This window comes from Amphiprion ocellaris, chromosome 16, assembly GCF_022539595.1.
Source record: "Amphiprion ocellaris isolate individual 3 ecotype Okinawa chromosome 16, ASM2253959v1, whole genome shotgun sequence".
Classification (NCBI taxonomy): Eukaryota; Metazoa; Chordata; class Actinopteri; family Pomacentridae; genus Amphiprion; species Amphiprion ocellaris.
The window spans coordinates 23,750,296-23,771,112 of record NC_072781.1 but is presented as its reverse complement, the minus strand read 5'-3'; the positions used below and the strand labels follow the sequence as shown (position 1 = coordinate 23,771,112).

The window sequence follows — 20,817 nt, the reverse complement described above, 5'->3', positions numbered from 1 at the left end:
TTTCCAGAGCTGATGTTAGTATGTACTGTATGACTGTAAAGTAGTAAAAACATCCAAAATACCTTTGATGGCATCATACGGGATACTTTCTCAGAATCCGGAAACTGATTAATCAACTCAGTGGCCAAAATTAACTTTTTTCAATTAGTAGCTAAAGTAAAGGCTTATTTCTAACCCAAGGACTTAGTTATTCATGTTTTTATCACCACTCAGTCTATTTTAATTCATTCGTTGTGGACATAGAGCACTCATCTCTTCAGTGTCTACAGCTGATACAAAATGCTGCTGCTTGTCTTCTAAGAGGAAGAAGAATACATGAACACGTAACACCAGTTATGGCCTCTCTCCAGTGGCTTCCTGTCCATTTGAGCATTGATTTTAAGATGTTATTGTTTGTTTTAAAGGTTTTTAATGGGCTGGTGCCACCTTATTTACCTGGTCTCTAACATCATCATACCCCGGTTAAGAGCACAGAGATCAACCAACCAGATGCTCTTGGATGTTCCGAGATCCAGGCACAAAAATAGAAGTGGTTGAGTTTCACAGTGGCTGCTCCTAATCTCTGGATCAGTATGCCTTTACATGTAAGAACTGCTCACATATTAGAAAGTTGCTGTTGAAAACCCACCTTATGGCATTGGCATCCGATTCAAATAGAGCTTGACACCCGGATTTCATCTCTCATTGTCTTGTAATCTTTATTCAGATTTGTTTTGTAGCCAGGACTCTAACTGTTGTTGTTTTAATGTGCTTCATAAATAAATTAGAATTTGACCTTGATATTGTTCAGCTATTGTCACGGACTGAGTAGTACTTTCAAAAAGCCATCTAAATGAGCAAAGTTGGTATTGTGCCACTTTTAGTGTATTCTGTCATTAAACAAAAAAATGTTTCGTTTCATTGGGCATAAAATGGAAAAAAAAAGTTAATTAATAAAGTTAACAAATAAATTTAATTAAGTCAGATGCCATACTTTCAAGTATCAGAATCTGACGGTCTGCTGCAAAAATAATTCAACCTAGCTGTAAATCAATTATGCAAATTAATACTTTCCTAAATACAGGGAGTATGAAATTACCATCTGGTGCAGTGAGAGTAGAGTCCTCATCTCACTTCATTCCTGATAATTCTGAGATTTTTTTTTTTTGTGGCAGGTGGCCAAAGACTCTGGCTAGCATTCTGGCCTTCCTGCCCTGTGCTCCTGCCACCTTTGGCTCTGCCCCTCACCCCTCTGGCAGCTCTTCTCACCCCTCCAGTCAGAGAGAGAAGAAGGCGTGGCGGCGTTGCGACCGGGCTGGACGTTGGGCTGAAGAGGACTACACTCAGTGCCCGTATGCCAGTGAACTAACCCGTGTGCTGCATGAGCTCACCCAGGTATCATGAGGAACTTATGCTCGAAACTGCTGACAAACAGTATGGATTCATTGACAGATTCCAAGCAGATTGTCTTTTTTTCATTGTCAATAATTCTAATCTAATTTAACAAGCTTATTGTCATGTTGACTCTTACATATTTCCGAACTGACTCTAATTCAACAGCCAGATTTAATAACTTCACATTCCTAGAAAACAGAAACACCTCCATTGATTCCACTGTTGGCTGCAGGTATTTCCAGATCTGTGCATGTAAGCCTTTATATACCTAACCCAAACTGACTAACAACAATCTGTTTCATTCTGCACTACTCATGGGACTACTGTACCACATTAAAGTAATGAGATTCACAAAACTACATAGATGACATGAAACAGCATTACAATATTCCTTTTATTAGCTGTTTGATTTCATGTCTCTGTTGAATTGTGCTGATGACTGTGTCATCATCCTCTTTGAATATCATTACCATATATTGCATTTTATTTCAGATCCCTATAAATGCCACCAACGCTCAGCCTTTAGGCCAGCAGTTAGTGGCCTTCACCAGCAGAGCAGCACACTTCACTGATGTCATGGATGTCATCTTTGTGACTCACCTGGTGGAGAGACTGACCAGGCTGGTGGAGAAACATAAAGATGTAAGAGGAAATGCAGAGTTGCATCACAACCAGTTTAGTTAATATTAGTGGTGGGACGCGATTAAAAAAAAATCGAAATAATTAGATGCTTTGTAATTAATTAATTGCAATTAATTTCTAATAGACAGATATGTGAATTTAAACAACAAAAATATTTATGTTTCATTTTTACTTCTCTGTGCATTTTTCATGTCGACTATATTCACAGATTTCTGCAAAGTCAAAGTTTAATTATAGCTATTATATTCAACATTTTAATACTTTTTGTAAAGTCAAGCACTTTCAATGTCTTGAAAAGTAGTCTATTATGGGATCGCTATACCATTTCCCGGTACCAGGACCGTCGTAGCTAATGTTAGCTCTGGTGCTAACAGCAACATGTTTTGCATTGAGGTGATACCGTTGGCTTGAAGTGCTGCGGTGATAAGAAGACTTTTTGTTGCACAATTTGCACACAGCCATGCTTTTATCCAAGCTGCCATCGGGAAGATTTAAAAAGAATATTTTCCACCCAACAAGCCAAGCAATACAGTTTCGTCTTCTATCACTGTTCGCCAAACTTCCTTGTGTATTTACATCACTCAGTGCGTCCTGTGTATCTTCTTCACGGCTGGCAAACAGACTTTAGGTTCATTATCGCCACCTACTAGGCTGGAGTGTGCATCAGTATTACCACTGTGTCCAAAATTAGTAAAATGAGAGGGTGTTAAAAGGTGTTATTTTTTTCTGGAATTAATTAATCAAAATTAACGCGTTAAAGTCCTAGTGCTAGTTCATATGTAATTAAAGACTTAAAGAGCCCATATTCAGCTTGTAGGGTATTTTAAGGGTGGCTTGTTTTGGCTTTTTTCTGTATCTAAAGGTTTGCAAAAGTTCACACCAAAAGGAATTACTCTGTCCAACAGAAAACACAGTACCTTACCTGCCTGTAGCACATTGTTTTTAGTCCAGGCTTTTCTTTTGTTTCGATGTCACAATGTAGCACATTTACACACTGGCTAATTTCACACACCCTCAAAAAAAAGAATGAGCAGCTCCCTCATGGTCCACCAAAAATTCCTCACTAGAGCTGCTTCTCGCTGTCATTCAAGATTCAATCCTTCAATCGATTCCAGACAGCTTAACTTGTCACCTCATGCGATTTCCTCTTGCCCGTGGCGGCACTGGACCTGAATGGCATTTATGGTTATGAAGATGCATCTCTTTTTGGACAAGCCTTGTTTTTACCCCAAATGAACTTCTGTGGCCAGAGGCAGTTGGAAGATTTTACGTCACACTGAAAGTCGGGTTGTGTGAGGGGAAGGGTGTTAAGCTTAATCAGTGAAAATAATCAATATTAGCTCTCAGTTGTGCAATTACTCATCACAGGTCACTCGGGAGGAGATATTATTAGGAGATACTTAGAGTTTTATCATTCCTAAGACAATGCTGATGAGACCACCCTCATTCATTCAATAAAGAACAGTCAAATGAAGCAACAATGAAAAGTACAGTAAGTAAATAGCGAACTGCCATCCCAAGGCAGCAATTATGCCCCATTGGAGCTGCTAATCTAAATTAAATCTCCCTATAATGAATGAAGCCACCATTGCCTCCCTCACAGTTCTGACTGGAGATTATAAATGTGCCTGTTGTTGTGGATATGATTGATGTGCATGATGAGTCTGCTTCTTTGTGTGTGTGTGTGTGTGTGTGTGTGTGTGTGTGTGTGTGTGTGTGTGTGTGTGTGTGTGTGTGTGTGTGTGTGTGTGTGTGTGTGTGTGTGTGTGTGTGTGTGTGTGTGTGTGTGTGTGTGTGTACGTACGCTCTCTACGTAGAGTCTGTGTAATTGTGTGCATGCATTAAGCTGCATACATGTCTGCATGTGTTTCCTCAGCTGGGGGACTATATATCAGACATAGCCAGTAACATGATGCTGGTTGAAGAGCATATCTTGTGGATGGCGCAGAATGAGGCCAGGGCATGCACTCGGATCGTCCAGTGTGTGGAGCGTATTGCTGACCTGGCATTGACTGGAGACAATCAGGTCATTTCTAAGGTATGGCTGAACTATTAAACAGTAACACTCACACTTAAGGCCAAACTCAGTCAGAACCAAGGTTGACTTTCTCACCAAATGTCCCATAGCTTTACCTTTTTTCTTGAGGCTTCGAATAATGAGAAGTTAATTTGGCTCAGGCAGATGTCTAGAATAAAGCAAGAGAAAGATAAATTGCTTCCTTTTTGTTTCCTTTTACTTCTGTCTATTTTTTCCTCCCTACTGTCACTGCTGATAAAAGCACCTGCTAAATGAATAATGCAAAAATGTCTACTCTTCCCTCTCTTCCACCATCCTACAACTCTTATCTCTTTCTCCCCTACTCCTAAACCTTTGGGCACCCACCCTAGGTATCTGCTAACATAGCTCTGGAGGCCTTTGTCATCCGGCCGTCGAACTTCCTTGGTTTGTCCTGCACAGCACTCCAGCGGCCGCCCTCATCTGCCACCTCGCCCCTCCTTTACAGCCATTCCTACGCTGACAAGGATGCAAGCAGAGATCCTGATGGCTTGGGGGAAACGCTACTCAACTTCAAATGCCACACTATCAACAGCAGTGGCTCACCGGCCAGTCAACTCAGCAAGGTAAGGCACAAGTTAATAAATGGTGTGAAACTTTCTAAAATGTGCCATTCCATATATTTGCTCGACTCTGTTGGCAGATTCCACTGAATCCAGCCTGAGGTCAGGAAGCAATGTTCTTTGAGTATTTCTCTTTCTCACTCCCGGCGGGTATTTTTATTTTTTTTTTTATAGGCCATTCGCTTTAGTATTTTTTTGACATTCTGTTCAAATGCAGGGGTGAGAGAAGGAGGAGAGAAGATGTTCTAGGAGAGGAGAGAGAAAGAAACAGAATATGAGAACAGAAGTACAGCTTGTACAGTAGCTCGTGGGCACAATAAAATTAATTCTCCAACACAGCACAGTTGAAGCATGAGAGAAGGAACACCACCTGCCCTTAAGTCTGTTGTTGCTGATTTGTCCTGGCAGGCTGATGCCTTGTTTGGATCTGTTGGTATGCTATAGATCAGCTGGTGATAGGTGTGGTTGTATTGGGGGCAGGGCCTGAAAATAAGGTGGTGATTTGGTAGTCAGTGAATGCGGACCACTCCATAAGATGGCCTTGTGTAGCTGTCGCTTTAAATCAGCTAAAGACCCACAATGGCTCCAGTTGTAGCCGTCCCAAATGACAAATAGATGAGGGGTACTTTGCATCTGTAGACAGCAGCCAAAACACTTAACTCCCCTGGCATCGAAGTGGCATACTTCTGCAGCATTTGAACAGTTTGCGCCCTATAGCTATTCATTCCACAGATGAATTCATGAGTGTACATGTGGGCGAACACACTGTCTGTGCATATTGGTGTGTATCAGCAGGAGAGGGTGCGTCTGTTTGTGTTTGTCTTTCAGTCTGCATGATTATACCACTTCCCTTATCGTCTTCTCTGGTCAGACAGTGTCAGGTCTCTCTGGTTTTGTCAGCAATTACAGCACTTACTTGTAGCTCTAGGCTGTGTGTAGTTTGCATACATGTATATAAATGTACAGTCTTGTGCAGAAATGTTAGGCACTAAAAGTAAAGTGAGTGTGAGGGAGCAGTTTTATTTATCAAATTAACTTAATGCAAAACTGAGATCAGAACTCTGTGGGAACCAGGCCATCTGTTGCAGGACTCCTTGTTCTTCTTCTGACTAAAGATGTTTTTGGTTTTTTTTTTATGACTCTGGCTGTATGCCAGGGTTTGTTGTCCGGGTCTATAATAAATTTGTGATGCCTCCCTGATGGTGTTGCTATGATAAATAAAATTCTTCAAATAAAAATTTTCGCAGTACTGGCTGAGCTAAATTAACAAGCACAGTATCATAGAACGGGCACTACTACAGTTCAAGGGGTGACGATTTGTGCAAAATCATCCTTTGGTGATTTCCAGATGGACTGACTGAAATTAAATGGCAAATATAGAGTAACTGTTTATTGGGCAACACTTCCAAGTTTGACAGATTTTCTTACACACTCGGTTAGAAACCAAACAAATATATAATTTGCTGATCAGACAGTCCCAGAAACTGTGTGTCTTTGAGCAGTATATGATACTTAAGCATGAAACTTCTAATACAGTCATTTTGGCTGTTAACTAACTGTACATATAGAGGATGTGTAACGTGTGTCAAATGTTCAGGCTTCTGTCACTGCGTTATCACACCTAGAGATGTTTACAGCAGCCAAGACAGTTCATGATTAAAACACTAAACTGCAAATTTTCCTCCTCATGTTCATAATGTGTTTTGCGTGAAAGTTATGTGAGTCATGATTAAAAATGTAAAGTTTTTTTCTACAAATCTAGTGTTTTAGCATTTTTTATTTTTTCTTGTTAAATACAGCAATTTCACCATGTTGTTTAGTCATCAAGTAGTATGATTTGTGTTACGCAACCTGGGTAACCTCCAGGATGCCAACACTCCAGCAAAGATCCACACACAAAAAATGTGACATCAATGTTTAAAAAGAGGAAAGAAAAATAGGGTCATTCGACTGCAGAAAATCTCACCGACCTACAAGCTGTCAAGTAACAAAAACATGATTTATCCTGAGAGAGAAATGTCTCTGCTGTTAAAATCCATACAAACCATGTAAAATCAAACATAGCATTGGACTGGATTTCTTGTCAGCACTGGAGTGCTCAGTTTTGTGACTGATGACTGGAATGAATAGATGTATATTCAGTGGTGGAAAAAAGGTCAGACACCCGTAAAATTTTACACAATCTCAAATATTATCATGAAATAGTCGTGGAAAAATCTTTATTGTGTTTACAAAAGGTGTGGCTGCATTAAACAGACACAAACAAATACAAAAGATATTTTTTTGTTTATTGTTTACAAGAAAAACTAACAGAACTAAATTCTTGACAGTTTCAATATGTCGGTTCTCAACATTGTCAGTGTCAAAGTCAACAAATAACAGAGAATATGTTCAAAATTGAACAAAAAATAAATAAGCCATCACACCATCAAGTTAATATTTAGTAGTCCTGCCATTAGCACGCAGTAGAGCTCTAATCCTGGCTGGCATGTTCCCCACGAGCCTTTCTCACTGTTGGCCCATTCTTCTTGAATTACTGCTTTTAATTCTTCTAAATTCTTTGGTTTATGATTAGAAACAGACCTTTTGATAATTCACCATAGATTTTCAATGGGGCTCATGTTCGGGGATTGAGCTGGCCACTCTTAAGACCTGGATACTGTGATAGCCCTGGATGTGTGACATGGGGGAGGGGGAAACAATATTCTCATGAGAACCTCTGAGCAAGACACTTAACCCTCCTATTATCCTTGGGGTCAATTTGACCCCTTCCATCCATCCATCCATTATCTAAACACCACTTAATCCTCACTAGGGTCACGGGGGGGCTGGAGTCTATCCCAGCTGACTTGGGGTGAAGGCAGGGGACACCCTAGACAGGTCGCCAGTCTGTCACAAGGCTACATATAGAGACAAACAATCACACTTGCATTGACACCTACGGGCAATTTAGAGTAATCAATTAACCTCAGCATATTTTTAGACCGTGGGAGGAAGCCAGAGAACCCGGAGAAAACCCACGCATGCACAGGGAGAACATGCAAACTCCATGCAGAAAGATCCCGGGAAAGCCGGGATGCGAACCAGGGATCTTCTAGCTGCAAGGCGAAAGTGCTAACCACCACCCACTGTGCAGCCCTAAATTTAACCCCGTTCAATGTTTATCATTCAAAAAATAGACTTTCTTTTTTTTTGGCTTCATATTTCATGATATTTCATAATTTGATGGGGACAACTGATAAAGCATAAAATTATAATATTTTTTCAATGTGCTGAACACACCTTGCACGCATTGATGTTCCAATGTTCTGACGAGAACTTTGATACTTCTCGTGGTGTGGGCATGTGGGAAACGACTTGATTTGTGAACTCCTGCCACAACGAGGAAGCCACTGTAGACTTGTGAGTTGATCACATCAAAGTCTTTCCAACTACACACGCCTCCCCTCTAAAATTAGCATCTCAAGTACAATATTTTAAATTGATGGTTATATGAAGAGCTTGAATAATGACTTTAAGTCTTCAACGTGGCTGACTGTGTGTCTGGTGGGACAGACTCTTAGCAGCATGTCTACCTTGTTGTTGAAGTGAGTAGAGGGACCATAGTTTTTCATTTTTGATGCTAACATGACATAATGAAGGGGGAAATGATATTCTCATGAGAACTTTCCCACACCATGAGTATGAAGGTGTATTTGTGATCTTCTGTACTCATACCTGCTGAAGTAGAACTGATATTTCCCACGCTATGGAAGGCGGGGTATTCCCGCAAGGACATTGGTAATTTAAGCAAAATAAGGGAGAAGCAAACATAGAAAAGCTTGCACGGCAGCCCTATATCCAAATCCTTCCTCATTGTGCTCTGTTTACTGCAATCTGCACACTCTCTCACTTGAAAAAAGTGGGACAAGGTTTACGATCAATGATGTTTTGGAATGGCTCTTTAACAGTGAAAGTGGAATAGAGGAGACTGTTTGAGACAGAGGCTTGTGTTGAGGAGGACCCTGATTTTAAGGTATTCTCATCTGATAATGAGAGTGTTGACCCTCCTGTTGTCTCTCACCCACCAGCAGACACGATCTCTTCCTAAAATGCAACGATAATATGGTCCATTTTCCCACTTCAACAGCAGGGTAGACTTAGTTCTACTAATATTAAAATGGTTCCAGGCCCTGCCAGATATGCAATGGACCATGTTGAAGACATCAAGTCATGATTAGAGCTTTTCATTACACCATCGATTGAAAATATTGTACTTGGGATGACAAATTTAGAGGGGAAGCATATGTATGGGGACAGCTGGAAAAACTTGGATGTCGTTGACTTGGAAGCCTACACTGTCTTGCTCATTTTGGCAGGAGTTTACAAATCAAAAGGTGAAGCAACAGCAAGCCTTTGGAACGCTGAGACTGGAAGGGCAATATTTCCGGCCACCATTTCTCTGAAGACATTCCAAGTTTTGTCTCCTGTCATTCAAGATGCACTAACTCAAAAACTGAAAGTTTGACCTGATGGTGGCACTACAGGAAAGGTCATATCACCAAAACCAATAAGGTTCATACTCTTGTAGTCATTAATGTTAGTAAATTTGAGAAGATTTGTTTGAAAACTTTTCAAGACACATTAATTCAAATTTTAAAGTTGGGCCAGATGGTGGTGCTATAGTACCGGTCAACCTATCAGTGAGTTCACCTGTACTCTAGCGCCACCATCATTCCAAACTTTAAAATTGTTGACCAAGTTTTTGTGTCAGGCACTTTGTTTGTTGAATTTATCAAGGGGTTATTTATGTATTCAACGAAGTGTCTGACACAAAAACTTGGTCAACAGTTTAATCTAAATCATTTTCTGGAGGTAGATATCTCTAGGGTCAGATTGGCCCCAAGGGTAAAATGTTAGTAATATAATATAAGGACAATAGGAGGGTCAGTGTCTTTTTTTTAAGGATTTGTTTAATATTTTGGCTGTGACTGTACTAAAAGAAATGGCACTTGAAGGCCTGAGAGTGATTCTTAATGCAATATTTCACAAATGAATGGGGTGTCTGAAAACTTTTTTTCACCACTGTATATCAGGTTAGAGGAATCGGTGTTGGTACTAATGCTCTGATAAACAGTTTCTCAATATTATTTCTCAGTATTTTACTTATTTTATTTTATTGCTTATTTTTGCAGGGACTGTGCACAATTAAAAGTAATTGCACTGCCTGGCACCTAATTTACATCTGTTGTCCCTGAACAGGTAGACAGAGAAACAACCACAGAAAAACACAATATGTAAAAGTCCAGCAGTGTGAGATAACAAATACAATCTGCGACTCAATGAGTCTTATTTCCTCAGCCATTGTCACTGATAATTTCCAATGTACAAATCAGTCTGGCTGTCATTTAGCAAAATTGTAAATATGGATTGCAACAAACAAGAGCAATAGAATTTTTTTTCAGACCCCTTGCTTAAGTCTTTATCTGTATGAAGTCAGTGTGCATCTTCAGGTGCAGCAGTGCTACAAAGATAAACTACTGATTTAAATTGTTTGCTAAGCAATGTAAAAAAAAAAAAAAAACAGCAGTGGACGTGATTCAGAAAATTCATCTAATTAATTACAGGCTTTGTAATTAATTGTGATTAATCACACTTTTGTCAAATAGCAATATTTGACACAATAAGTAAAGTTTTTAATTCAAATAGAATTTTGGTTGACAGATGAATCAATGAATAGACATACACATGTTTATAATTTCAAATTTATAAAATTTTTTAAATGGGACATATAGAAAAAAGCAATTTTGATGATTTCAAGCTTGGATTTAGTTTTAGGTTTTTCCACTGTACGGCACATAACATAAGTAGTACAAGGATGTTCAAAAAGATGAAAATCCATAGATTCATTCTGTTTTCATAGTTTCTGAGTCTGATAAATGGTGTAATTTTGATGGTTCTTTTTTAGGAATATAAATTTTTACTTATATAATTTTTTTCAAACAAAAAGTTTCTAATTAAGTTATTAAAAGACAGATGTTTTTGTTATTTATGTTACTCCTCCAAGGAGGCAGAGCCTCGACGGAGTTATAACTTAAATAACAAAATTGTTTGTTTCATCTATATTTATCTGTGCATTTTTTATCTGTCTACTACATTCACAGACTACTGCAAAGTCGAAGTGCAATTATAGCAAATATATTCGACATTTTAAGACATTTTGTAAACTCAAGCACTTTCAATGTCTTAAAAAGTGGTCTATTATGGGATGGCTACACTGTTTGCTGGTACCAGGACTGTCATAGCTAACGTTAGCTCTGGTGCTAACAGCAACATGTTTTGCATTGAGGTGATACTGTCGGCTTGAAGTGCTACGGTGATAAGAAAACTCTTTGTTGCACAATTTGCATACAACCAGGCTTTTATCCAAGCTGACATTGGGAAGATTTTTAAAAGAAAACTGTCTACTCAACAAGCTCAATGCGGTCTCATTTTCCTTCACTGTTTACCAAACATTCTTGTGCGCTGACGTCACTCAGTGCTTCCTGTGTATCTTCTTCACGCCTGGTAAACAGATTTTAGGTTCATTACCGCCATCTACTGGGCTGGAGTGTTCATCAGTGTTACCGGTGTGCCAGAAATCGGGAAACTGAGGAAGGTGAGATTAAATGCGTTATTTTTTAATGCATTGTTTTTTTTTGTAATTAATTAATCAAAATTAACACGTTGAAGTCCCAGCCCTAAAAAAAAAAATATGATTAAAGCTGTCCTAACAGTTACATCAAGAAGCAACTGTTTTTCCCCCTCTTATACAAAGAGAAAGTTAGTCAGGATGGAATTGAAGGATGTCATTGAGCAATGACAAAATACACTACCAGTCAAAAGATTGGACACACCCTCTCATTTAATGGTTTTTATTTAATTATTTTGTACATTGTAGATTAATGCTGAAGACATCAAAACTATAAAAGAACACATAAGGAATTATGTTGTAAACAAAAAGTGTTAACCTTCAGTATTAATCTACAGTTTAGAAAATGATACAAATAAATAAAAAGCATTGAATGAGAAGGCCTCTTCAAACTTATGACTGGTAGTGCTACAGATCAGTTGTTACAATAAGGAATTTGTAAGGATCTAATGTCTTGTGAGTGATTGAAAAGTTATATTTGCAACAGTTTTATACAATAGAATAACATTTTTTGACTCTTTCTTTATTGCATTGGTCATAGTAGCTAGATCAAAGAAAATGTAGAGAGAGCAAGAGGAAGCGTAGCAAGCAACAAGGGTTGCACTCTTTCTTCACTCTTTAATTGATTCAGTGTGGATGTGTATGTGTCTCCAGAAGAGTGTCATAATGTTAAAAACCATCTCATTATCCACATGGAGTCGTGCTTGAATTTCATTGGCTTCTGCTTTACTGTGGTAAATGAACTTCTCACAAGTTGAAGAATTTTTACTTGAAGAAATATTACTTTAATTCTGCTAACCTGTCAAATCTGCTCTCTGCAGTTTTATTTCTCTTAATGTGAAGTAACACAAATGGTTGTGTCTGTGTGGCAAGACAGGTCATGGCCTATAATAGTGGTGTTTCATTATATTACACAAATGTTGAAAAAGAGTAGTATCCAGAATGAATCACCAGCATGGAGCTGTGCTGTGATCTATATGTTACAGTCGTAAGAATGTGTTGGAAATTATTACTGGCTAGTTGGCACGGAGAAATCATTATAATATTAGGGCTGCAGAACATTAGAAGCTAAAGATGTAGTGTATTTCCATTAAGTTAATCTTGCCGTAACTAGGCACCCTGGTGAAGAGCACATAAATGAAGTACCCAATTCAAAGCAGTAGGGAGGAAAGTGCTTGCAGGGGGAGAGACGGTTTCATTTTCAGTCGCACACAAAAGGTGCATTGTTTGAATCTTGTGACAGTACTAAAACAGCACCTTGCATATAAACGTATAAAACTAAGGTGAGCATCTTTCAAAGAATTATTCATTTAAAAACATTTTCTCCCATCCATTATCTATACACTGCTTAATCCTCATTTGGGTTGCGTGGGGACTGGAGTCTAAACCTGGACAGATCACCAGTCTATCACAGGGCGACATATACAATCACGCTTGCATTCACACCTACACCAGATAATTTAGAGAGGCCAATTATCCTCGGCATGTTTTTGGACTGTGGGAGGAAGCCGGTGTACCTGGAGAAAACCCATGCATGCACAGGCAGAACACGCAAACTCCATGCAGAAAGATCCTGGAAGGCCGGGACGTGAACTGTGGATCTTCTAGCTGCATGGTCAAAGTGCTATCCATCAAGCCACTGTGCAGCTCCATTTTGTACCATTCATAATAAAAAAAAAAGAGACATTATTAGAATAAATTTTAGTGCCTACTGATTTTGCAGAGATTATAGCAAATGTGCGGCTGTTAATTTTCATTTTGGTGTTTTATTCAGGAGGTGTAGTCCATTTTTGGTGGCAGTCAAATATATTTGGGCGATTTTAGGTGGGGAAAAAACCTATGGAAAGGTCAGTGTTTGGGTGTGAGGTGTAGAAGTGTGATACTATTTCCATCTTATTGAACATGCAGAATAAATACAATTTGTCCTAACTGGGTGGTTCACTCTCACACCTATGAGATGCCTGGTTTCCACAGCTCCTGCCCCTCTTGAACACTTGTGGGCTGAGGAGCAGCACCCTGCTCGAGAGCAATTGTAGAGGGAGACGAAAGTGACTTCATCAGCCTATTAAAGGGCTCTATTTGAGCTATCAACACCCTTTGACGAGCCTGCAACGGTGTCTTTCTGTTTCTTCCCCTCGCTCTGCAGCTTTCATGAGACATGTAGGAAAGACTTGACCAATTACTGATAATCTGGAAACGTCTCATAAGCCCAGTGCTTTACACATGCTTAAGAAACCACAAATGTCACACGAATGCAAGGACGAACATACACTGCCAAAGCCCCAGTTTAGTTTAGTTTGAGGAAATTATTTAGCTGTTAATGTTTGTTTTTAGGCATCTACACTTGTTTTTCCACTCCACTAAATGCAAAAATGGCTTTTTTAAAAAAAAATTTTGTTGCATTGAACCACTGGGCGGGAGATGAATACATTTGTTTTACTCTCTCTCTTCAGTTTTGCTGTGCCCCTGACATGACCTGAAATATGTCACTGAAAAGGTGCTCTTGCAGGACTTCAACGAAGTAGCTCTGCAGGCCACTCGTTCAGTTCTGTGTCCACATATCTTATATGAAATCTGTTGAAAAGGTTGAGATTGCAAAAGTCTTTGCAGCTATGTGCAGAGAGGGCATTTCAATCAGGAAAAAACAAACTGAAATAGAGGCTTAAATAGTTATTCAGTAGTTTTTTGGGGGGTTTTTTTGGACATAGGCATAGGCAAGTGGAAAAACTGAGAAGAGATCAGTTAAAATCACACAGGAATATCACACCCAGTGCAGTTAGGCTGTTTCGTCCATCTCCCTACAGACACTAATGTCTAACTAAAGATGTGGACAGACGTAAACTGTAGCACTGTTCCTGATTACCCCTGTGTGAGGACCTTGAGCAGCTGGTTCTCATGACATGAATAGAAAAAGAGTGGGTTTAGGTGTACCGGAAAACTGTTAAATCTGATTGGATGAGCTGAGTCAGTCAGCTGGTTGAGCTGGAAATAAAAGAAAGAGTGAGCACGAATATAGTCTTTCTGACCAAACCTGTCTTCCAAAAAATATGTTCCTATACAACTAAACTGCATTCTCAATTACACTTTGAGGAAATCATATTTTTTGCTGCATTATGTTTATTTGCGACATATCAAACACTTTCCAAATCAGCATATCTTTGTGTTTTTCTTATTTTACTGTTGCTCCTTCTCAACCAACCCATAAAATGGAGAAGTTTCAAGCGTGTTGTGGAAGGGTGGTATTTGAACCCAAGTCATGCTGTTTTCCTAAACCTCACCATGTACTTCTGGTGCCTAAACTTAACCAAGCCTTTAATAAGTAGATATCATCAGACAGTTTCAACCAAAGTGTGGTATTTTCCTCAATCTGTCCACGTAGTTTTGTTGTCTAAATCTAACAACAAGCGAGTGAAAATTAAACTTCAGTCCAAAAACAGTGGTCAGACATGAGACGCAAACCACAGTCTCTTTGGTGAAAGTCCTGTTGCTGCCTCATGCCTTCATCCTCCTGTATTCTTTATGTAGATTTTGTGGCTCTTTCAGACTGGAAATCTTACCTACTATGCCACAGTCTTGCCTTTTAGTAAGAAAAGGTTTTTCCTAAAATGAGAATTCAGTTTAGTTGTAAAGGAACCTATTTTTTGGGAGGCAGATTTGTCGTGAGTGAACTTCTAAGCCTCATGTAGACACAAGGCACCTGTGTTTACCCAATGAACAGAGCAGAAATCAATAATCATTTTGAATTTTGAATGCAAATGTCAAGAGTTATCTATTTTAAGCTTTGGCAGACAACAGTTAAATACGGTGTTAGATGAAGCCTTTTTTGATTTATTGACTCATAATAGATTAATGTCACCACCAGTATTTTCTTACAGGATATAACTGATATCAGAATTTTAATTGTATTTGTGAAATGCTAATACTTCATTTAACGTTGTCTTTGACTAAACATATCAATGGTCCCTTTAATCAACCTTTAATGACTTATTGAACTCTAATTTCTATGTATATGGTTCAGCTTCCTTGTAATGTTCTATAAACCACAAAGATAAGCCAAAATACTGTTTGTTCTTTGTGTGTAGCCAAAACCAACACTCTGAAAGTATCCTGTGGTACAAGACATTAGGAGCAGTCACAAGCACTCAGAAGGTCAGGTAAAAATCAAAAACTTGACTTTCAGAATCGAGTTTATCCACAAAGTTATAGTCAATGAAGCAAACACCAGAGGTGAGGAGCAGGGGGGAAAAAAGGCAAAAACCAGGAACAGGAAAAAAATCCAAGAGTAGAAGTAAGACAGATTTACTAAGGAGCAGGCAAAGTGAATAAACCAGGAACAGGCAAAATGCCATCTACCAGAGAACTGCTGAGAACAGTACTGGCTGGAGAGCTTGATTACAGGAGTACAAAAATGATCTGGCAAGGGACAGGTGGAGGGTTGAAGGCATATATACTGAGGGGACAGACTGGATAATGGGACACAAGTGACTCAAAACTACAATCATCACTGACAAATTAGGTCAATGACCGACACATAACAGATTAAAAAAAAAAAAAAAAAAACTGCACAGAGTCCAGGTGAGATGTCACAGCAGCAGGTCCTTGTGAGTTAAATAGTTCTAACTCATCCTAGAACACTGGTTCATGGTTTGTCCCTACTTAAACTGCTCCCTTGGAGTGTCCGCATAAGCCTTACTAATTTGAAGATGCTCCTACCCAACCCCCTGGCATTAAAAATTAGCCAGGGATTCTCCATCCACCCAAGACAGACACTAAGGAAACAGGCTGTTAACTTGCCATCTAGTGTATCCCAAATTTAATGTGTGCTGTTGCTATATAATGAACAGCATTATTCACTTGTCAGTGAGACCTCATAGCATGTGTGAAGTGTGGGGATCTCAGCTCACTTTCACTGCATGACACAGCTCTGATATTTTTTTACGATGTATAAACAAAAGAAAAACTTCATAGATTCTTTTTTTGTCGGAACGCATAAGATGTGAGATTAAATCGGATACTGAGGCTTTAGGCCCTACATAATCCTACATTAATTATCAAAGCATCAAGGGTAAGTGTTGCCATGACAATAAGTAAAGACAATAAGTAAAGGGCTCATCATTCAGCTGAGACAAATCTCCTAATTTTGGTTCTTGCTTCACGCTGTGTAAGTTAGTGTTAAATTGGTGGATGAAAGGAAAAGGAAAAGCAAAATATACCAAGTAGTGCTTAAAAATATTCATCTGATTAAATCCAAACCCACCATGTGTTTGAATGAAGCACAAATCCAGACATAACGGCAGTTATCAGATGTGACATGTCAGCTGGGTTCAAAGGATTTAAAAATGGTATGAGCAGCCGTTCTGAACTGAGAGTGAAGGCTTGTTGTGTGAAAGCAACCATATTTTCTTCCACCAGGAAGGTGACACGGTTGGTCAGAGTGTGAACTTTGCGTGAGATAAATTTATTTGGTATATCAGGAGCGCACATAATGCATAACACTCACAAACACTCCGCTGTGACTCATCAGTCAGCCTGTCCAACACTGCTCAGTTTAACAGCACACTGAAGGCTGCAACAGACACACAGCACCACAGCTTGTTACACAGATATGCTGCAAAAAATCCTAGTTGGACAGTTGTCATATATTCACTAATTCTCTTCTATACCACCATGATTTAGATTGGGCAATAAAACAAGTTTAAGTTTTTTTTTTTTATATAGTTTTGTGAGCTCAGACCTACTATTACATCCTACTTGAGTCATATCCACTTTAGAGTTATCATGAATAAATTCTTCGTGATCATCACGATCTTAGCTGTAAATGTGGACACTGGAATGTGTGCACTGAATTTGTCTACTGAAGATCACATAGATGTTTGTTTTATACCTGCTATAAAGACATGCATTTAGCCATATTAACATTGCAGCTCTGTGGATTACAATGTTGGTGTGTTGATCTAGCACCATGGTCCAGACTGAATAATACAGTTCAGTTCAATGCAGTTTCAGCGCAAATTCACAGTCCATTCCATCTCGGGGAATTTCACATAAGGTCAAGACCAAACAATATTATATGATAGACAGAAAACCAACAGATCCAATAATTCTTCTTGAGCAAGCGCTCTAGCAACAGTGGGAAGAAAAAAAATTCATTTTACCAGGAAGAAACACCCATTTCAGATCTTTTCAACTCATTAAATGGCAGCTATCGTTGGATATAGTTACAATACATATGGGCCAGTAAGGACCCGGTCCACCTCCGAGCAGACTCAGTAGGCTGTTATCACCCCATTTAATAGAACTGTTACCATCCAGTTTAATGACTGTAAAATCATTTTATGTCTCACTCTTTTATACTTGGTATTTACCTGCCTTTTGAGCTGGTGTTTGGTTGATTTAAGGCCCCAAAACTCCTTCCTTTGGTTTGGAAAAGCTTAATTGTTTTGGTTAAACACATAATACTGCTGAATGTTGCAAAGATCCATTTTGCTTCCACGGTGAAAACTCCACTGGAATTTGTATATGAAGTTATTCACACAACTGCAAAAGTTTCCTATGTTACTGGGATTACTTGCTCTTCATCAGTGTGCAGGATGGATGATAAGGTGCCTACTGAGCCTACTGGAAGTTGGAGGAAGTCCTTCCTAAACCATATGTATGGATATGATATGCAAGCATGAAGCAGATTTAGTGGGTGATAATGACCAAAGTGGGTGGAAAAAACTTCCCTCGCAGAACCAGGCTCAGGGAGAGCAGCCATCCGTCTCGACTGGTGGGGTGAGGGTAAAGGGGACAGAGAATAGGATAGCAGAGAAACAGTCAAAATGTTGACAATTATTGAATAGATTGAGAGGAACTCTGACATTTATTCAAGACACTCATGCTATCCAGAGGATTAATCCTACTTTTACTTTCACTAGAGCCACTATGAAGCTGACTTCCTGGACTTTGAGCCAACCATAGGATAAATGTCCATGAAATCTGATACATACGTATATCAATGGTTCTGATGAATCTTAATGATACATTTTTTTCTCTGACACCAGTACCTTAACAACAACCTGATGGATTGCTATAAACTTTGAATGTGATTTTCAGTGTTACCAGATGGCGAGTCCCAATTTTGTGGAATACGTGGTAAAAATCTTTGCAATTATTGAACAGATTGCCATGGAATCCCTCAGGATGAATTACAATCACATGGTGATCCTCCTTCTTTAAGATAGTGAACATACTAAACCTTATCTACTCAACATCAAGAAGCTAATTAGCTTGCTGTACACTTGACACATTCCATGTAACTCGCTCTTGTAATTTATGAGCATTAGTTGCTTTTGAGCCACTCCAACCTATGGTTATCCATAACTGTGTAGGTCTGCATAGATATTGTTGTGTATCTCTGCAGGAGCATAAATCCAGTGTCTGCCTTTGATAGCAAGACAGTAAAACATACACAGTGCATGTGTAGACTGCAGGAAATGCATGTTATGGATTAAAGTTCCTCCGTTGAATTAATTGAATAATTTCCAAAATGCTATAGTCTGCATGAATACATCAGGTTTAATATAATTAAATACAGTGTCAACATCATTCAACATCAATCCTTTCTGAATTCTCTAAAGGGCCATAATTAAAATTAGAACTGAATAGTAGCCTGTCTGTGGGAGTATTTAAATACTGCAGGCATATTGGTTAATTGTCAAATAGATAATTTTCTTTAAGTATATGCTATTAATCAGATGTATGATAAATCTGTACATATGTAAAATGACCGACCTAAACATCTTTACTGACCTTCAGAGGCTTTTCTAACAGCAGACTGGTACCTGCTGCTTATTAACAGGAACAGTGACACAGCTTTTAAAGAAAGGGCTTTAAATGTGATTAATAGGCTAGTTCCTGAAAACCTGCACTTCCCCATAAACGCTTTCTTTCCCGCACTCTTCCCTCCATCCTCATGTAACTGACTGACTGGCTGAGTGATCTGTGCTCTGTCTCAGTCTGGCAGAAGCTTAGCACCGTTTAGAGCCATTTTGGGTCCAACTGGACTTAGACACACACCATATGGCCCTGCTGTGACACAACACCTTGCCAAAAAGTAGCATAATAAAACACAACCTTACTATATCAGTGCCTTATATAATGCACTCTGTGCAAAACTGTTCACCTCCTGATTGATTGTTATTTATCCATTTATTTTGTATTCACACATGCTTTCAAGGATCTAGATCATTACAGTGGGAAGTTAAGAAAGACAGAACAAAATCTTACCTTTTTTTTCTTCCTGGGTTTAACATTGAATATCGAATAGTACATATTCTAATAATGCTGTATTTACCTGTGTGTGTTTTTGTCTTGATTACTTTTGTATTACCGTAAATTCATTTTACATTCCTTCTGGTTCACATGAACAGTTGGTGTGTTGTCCAGTCCACTTACAATACACTGCCAGTTTAAGGAAATACACTGCAGAAGCTACTGAGCACATAGCTGAGCTGCTGAATCTGTGGATGGATATGGTTATTGTTTGAACTTCAGCTGCTCCTGTAATGATATGGATATGTCCAGCTGTTACTTTTTCAGCCTGTGTTTCATATGTGACAAATGTTGTGGAATACAGTAGCTTCAAACCAGCGCTCAGCCAGGGCAGCCACCACTGCACACACACACACACACCTACACACACACACAACTGCTGTGTGTTGTCTGTGTTACACCCTTTAAAACTAACATGTCACAGTCTGAGTTGTAAGAACCAGTGGCTCCAAATACAATCACACTGACAGCCAGGTCATCCCGAGGCTGGAGTCATAATCAGAGCTTCAGTCTCTCTGTGCAGTAGTCAGTGAGTTTTCGTTCTAATTGCAGTGGTACACACTTGTGCCTGAGCAGACACAGCTGAGGGTGCACTCTCACTGTGGCTATAGCCGGTGGCTACACAGCACATAATAATGTGTCATACAGATCAGCCTTTCTCTGTGATTCAGAGGAAATACAAACACAAGGGAAGGAAATGAAAGGCAACACAAAACTCATTGTGAGGTGGTTTTTTTTTTTCTTCTTAAAAATTGTTATCACATTTCCTGTCATCTGCTGTGAACTAGGAAATAAGAGCAACAACACCATAGAATCAGACACTGTTAGCTATACCCACTTAATCCTGTAAAAGGTCAGAGGGGGTCAGCTGAAACTGGACGAGAGGCAGGGAACAGGTTGCCAGTCCAGCACATTCACATCTGCACCCAGTTTAGCACTACTTTACCTGCCATGCATGTCTTTTGACCATGGGAGAAAAACGACACGGGCACAGGGAGAGCATGCAAACTCCACACAGAGAGATCCCCCAGCCGACCATCAGGTTCAAATGATGTGAGGCAACAGTGCACACCACTACACCACTGTACCGCCCTTTAAGATATTCCAGTTATCTCATATTACATTCTAAACCTCTGAAGCAGCTTAGATGTTCTTTAAAGCACATTCAGATTTACTGAAGCACCCTGGTGTTCACTCTG

At 39.2% G+C, this 20,817-nt stretch overlaps 1 protein-coding gene across 2 annotated transcripts in view; it reads left to right on the top strand.

Moving 5' to 3' along the window:
• The window catches only part of LOC111578248 (adhesion G protein-coupled receptor A3), a 220,832-nt gene that overhangs the window by 64,904 nt on the left and 135,111 nt on the right, over positions 1-20,817 (top strand). For both annotated transcript variants that reach the window (XM_023284899.3, XM_055018725.1), the window contains exons 9-12: positions 1,155-1,374; positions 1,867-2,016; positions 3,893-4,054; positions 4,405-4,638. In XM_023284899.3, coding sequence (XP_023140667.2) covers positions 1,155-1,374; positions 1,867-2,016; positions 3,893-4,054; positions 4,405-4,638 — 766 coding nt within the window. The remainder of the gene's footprint in view (positions 1-1,154; positions 1,375-1,866; positions 2,017-3,892; positions 4,055-4,404; positions 4,639-20,817) is intronic.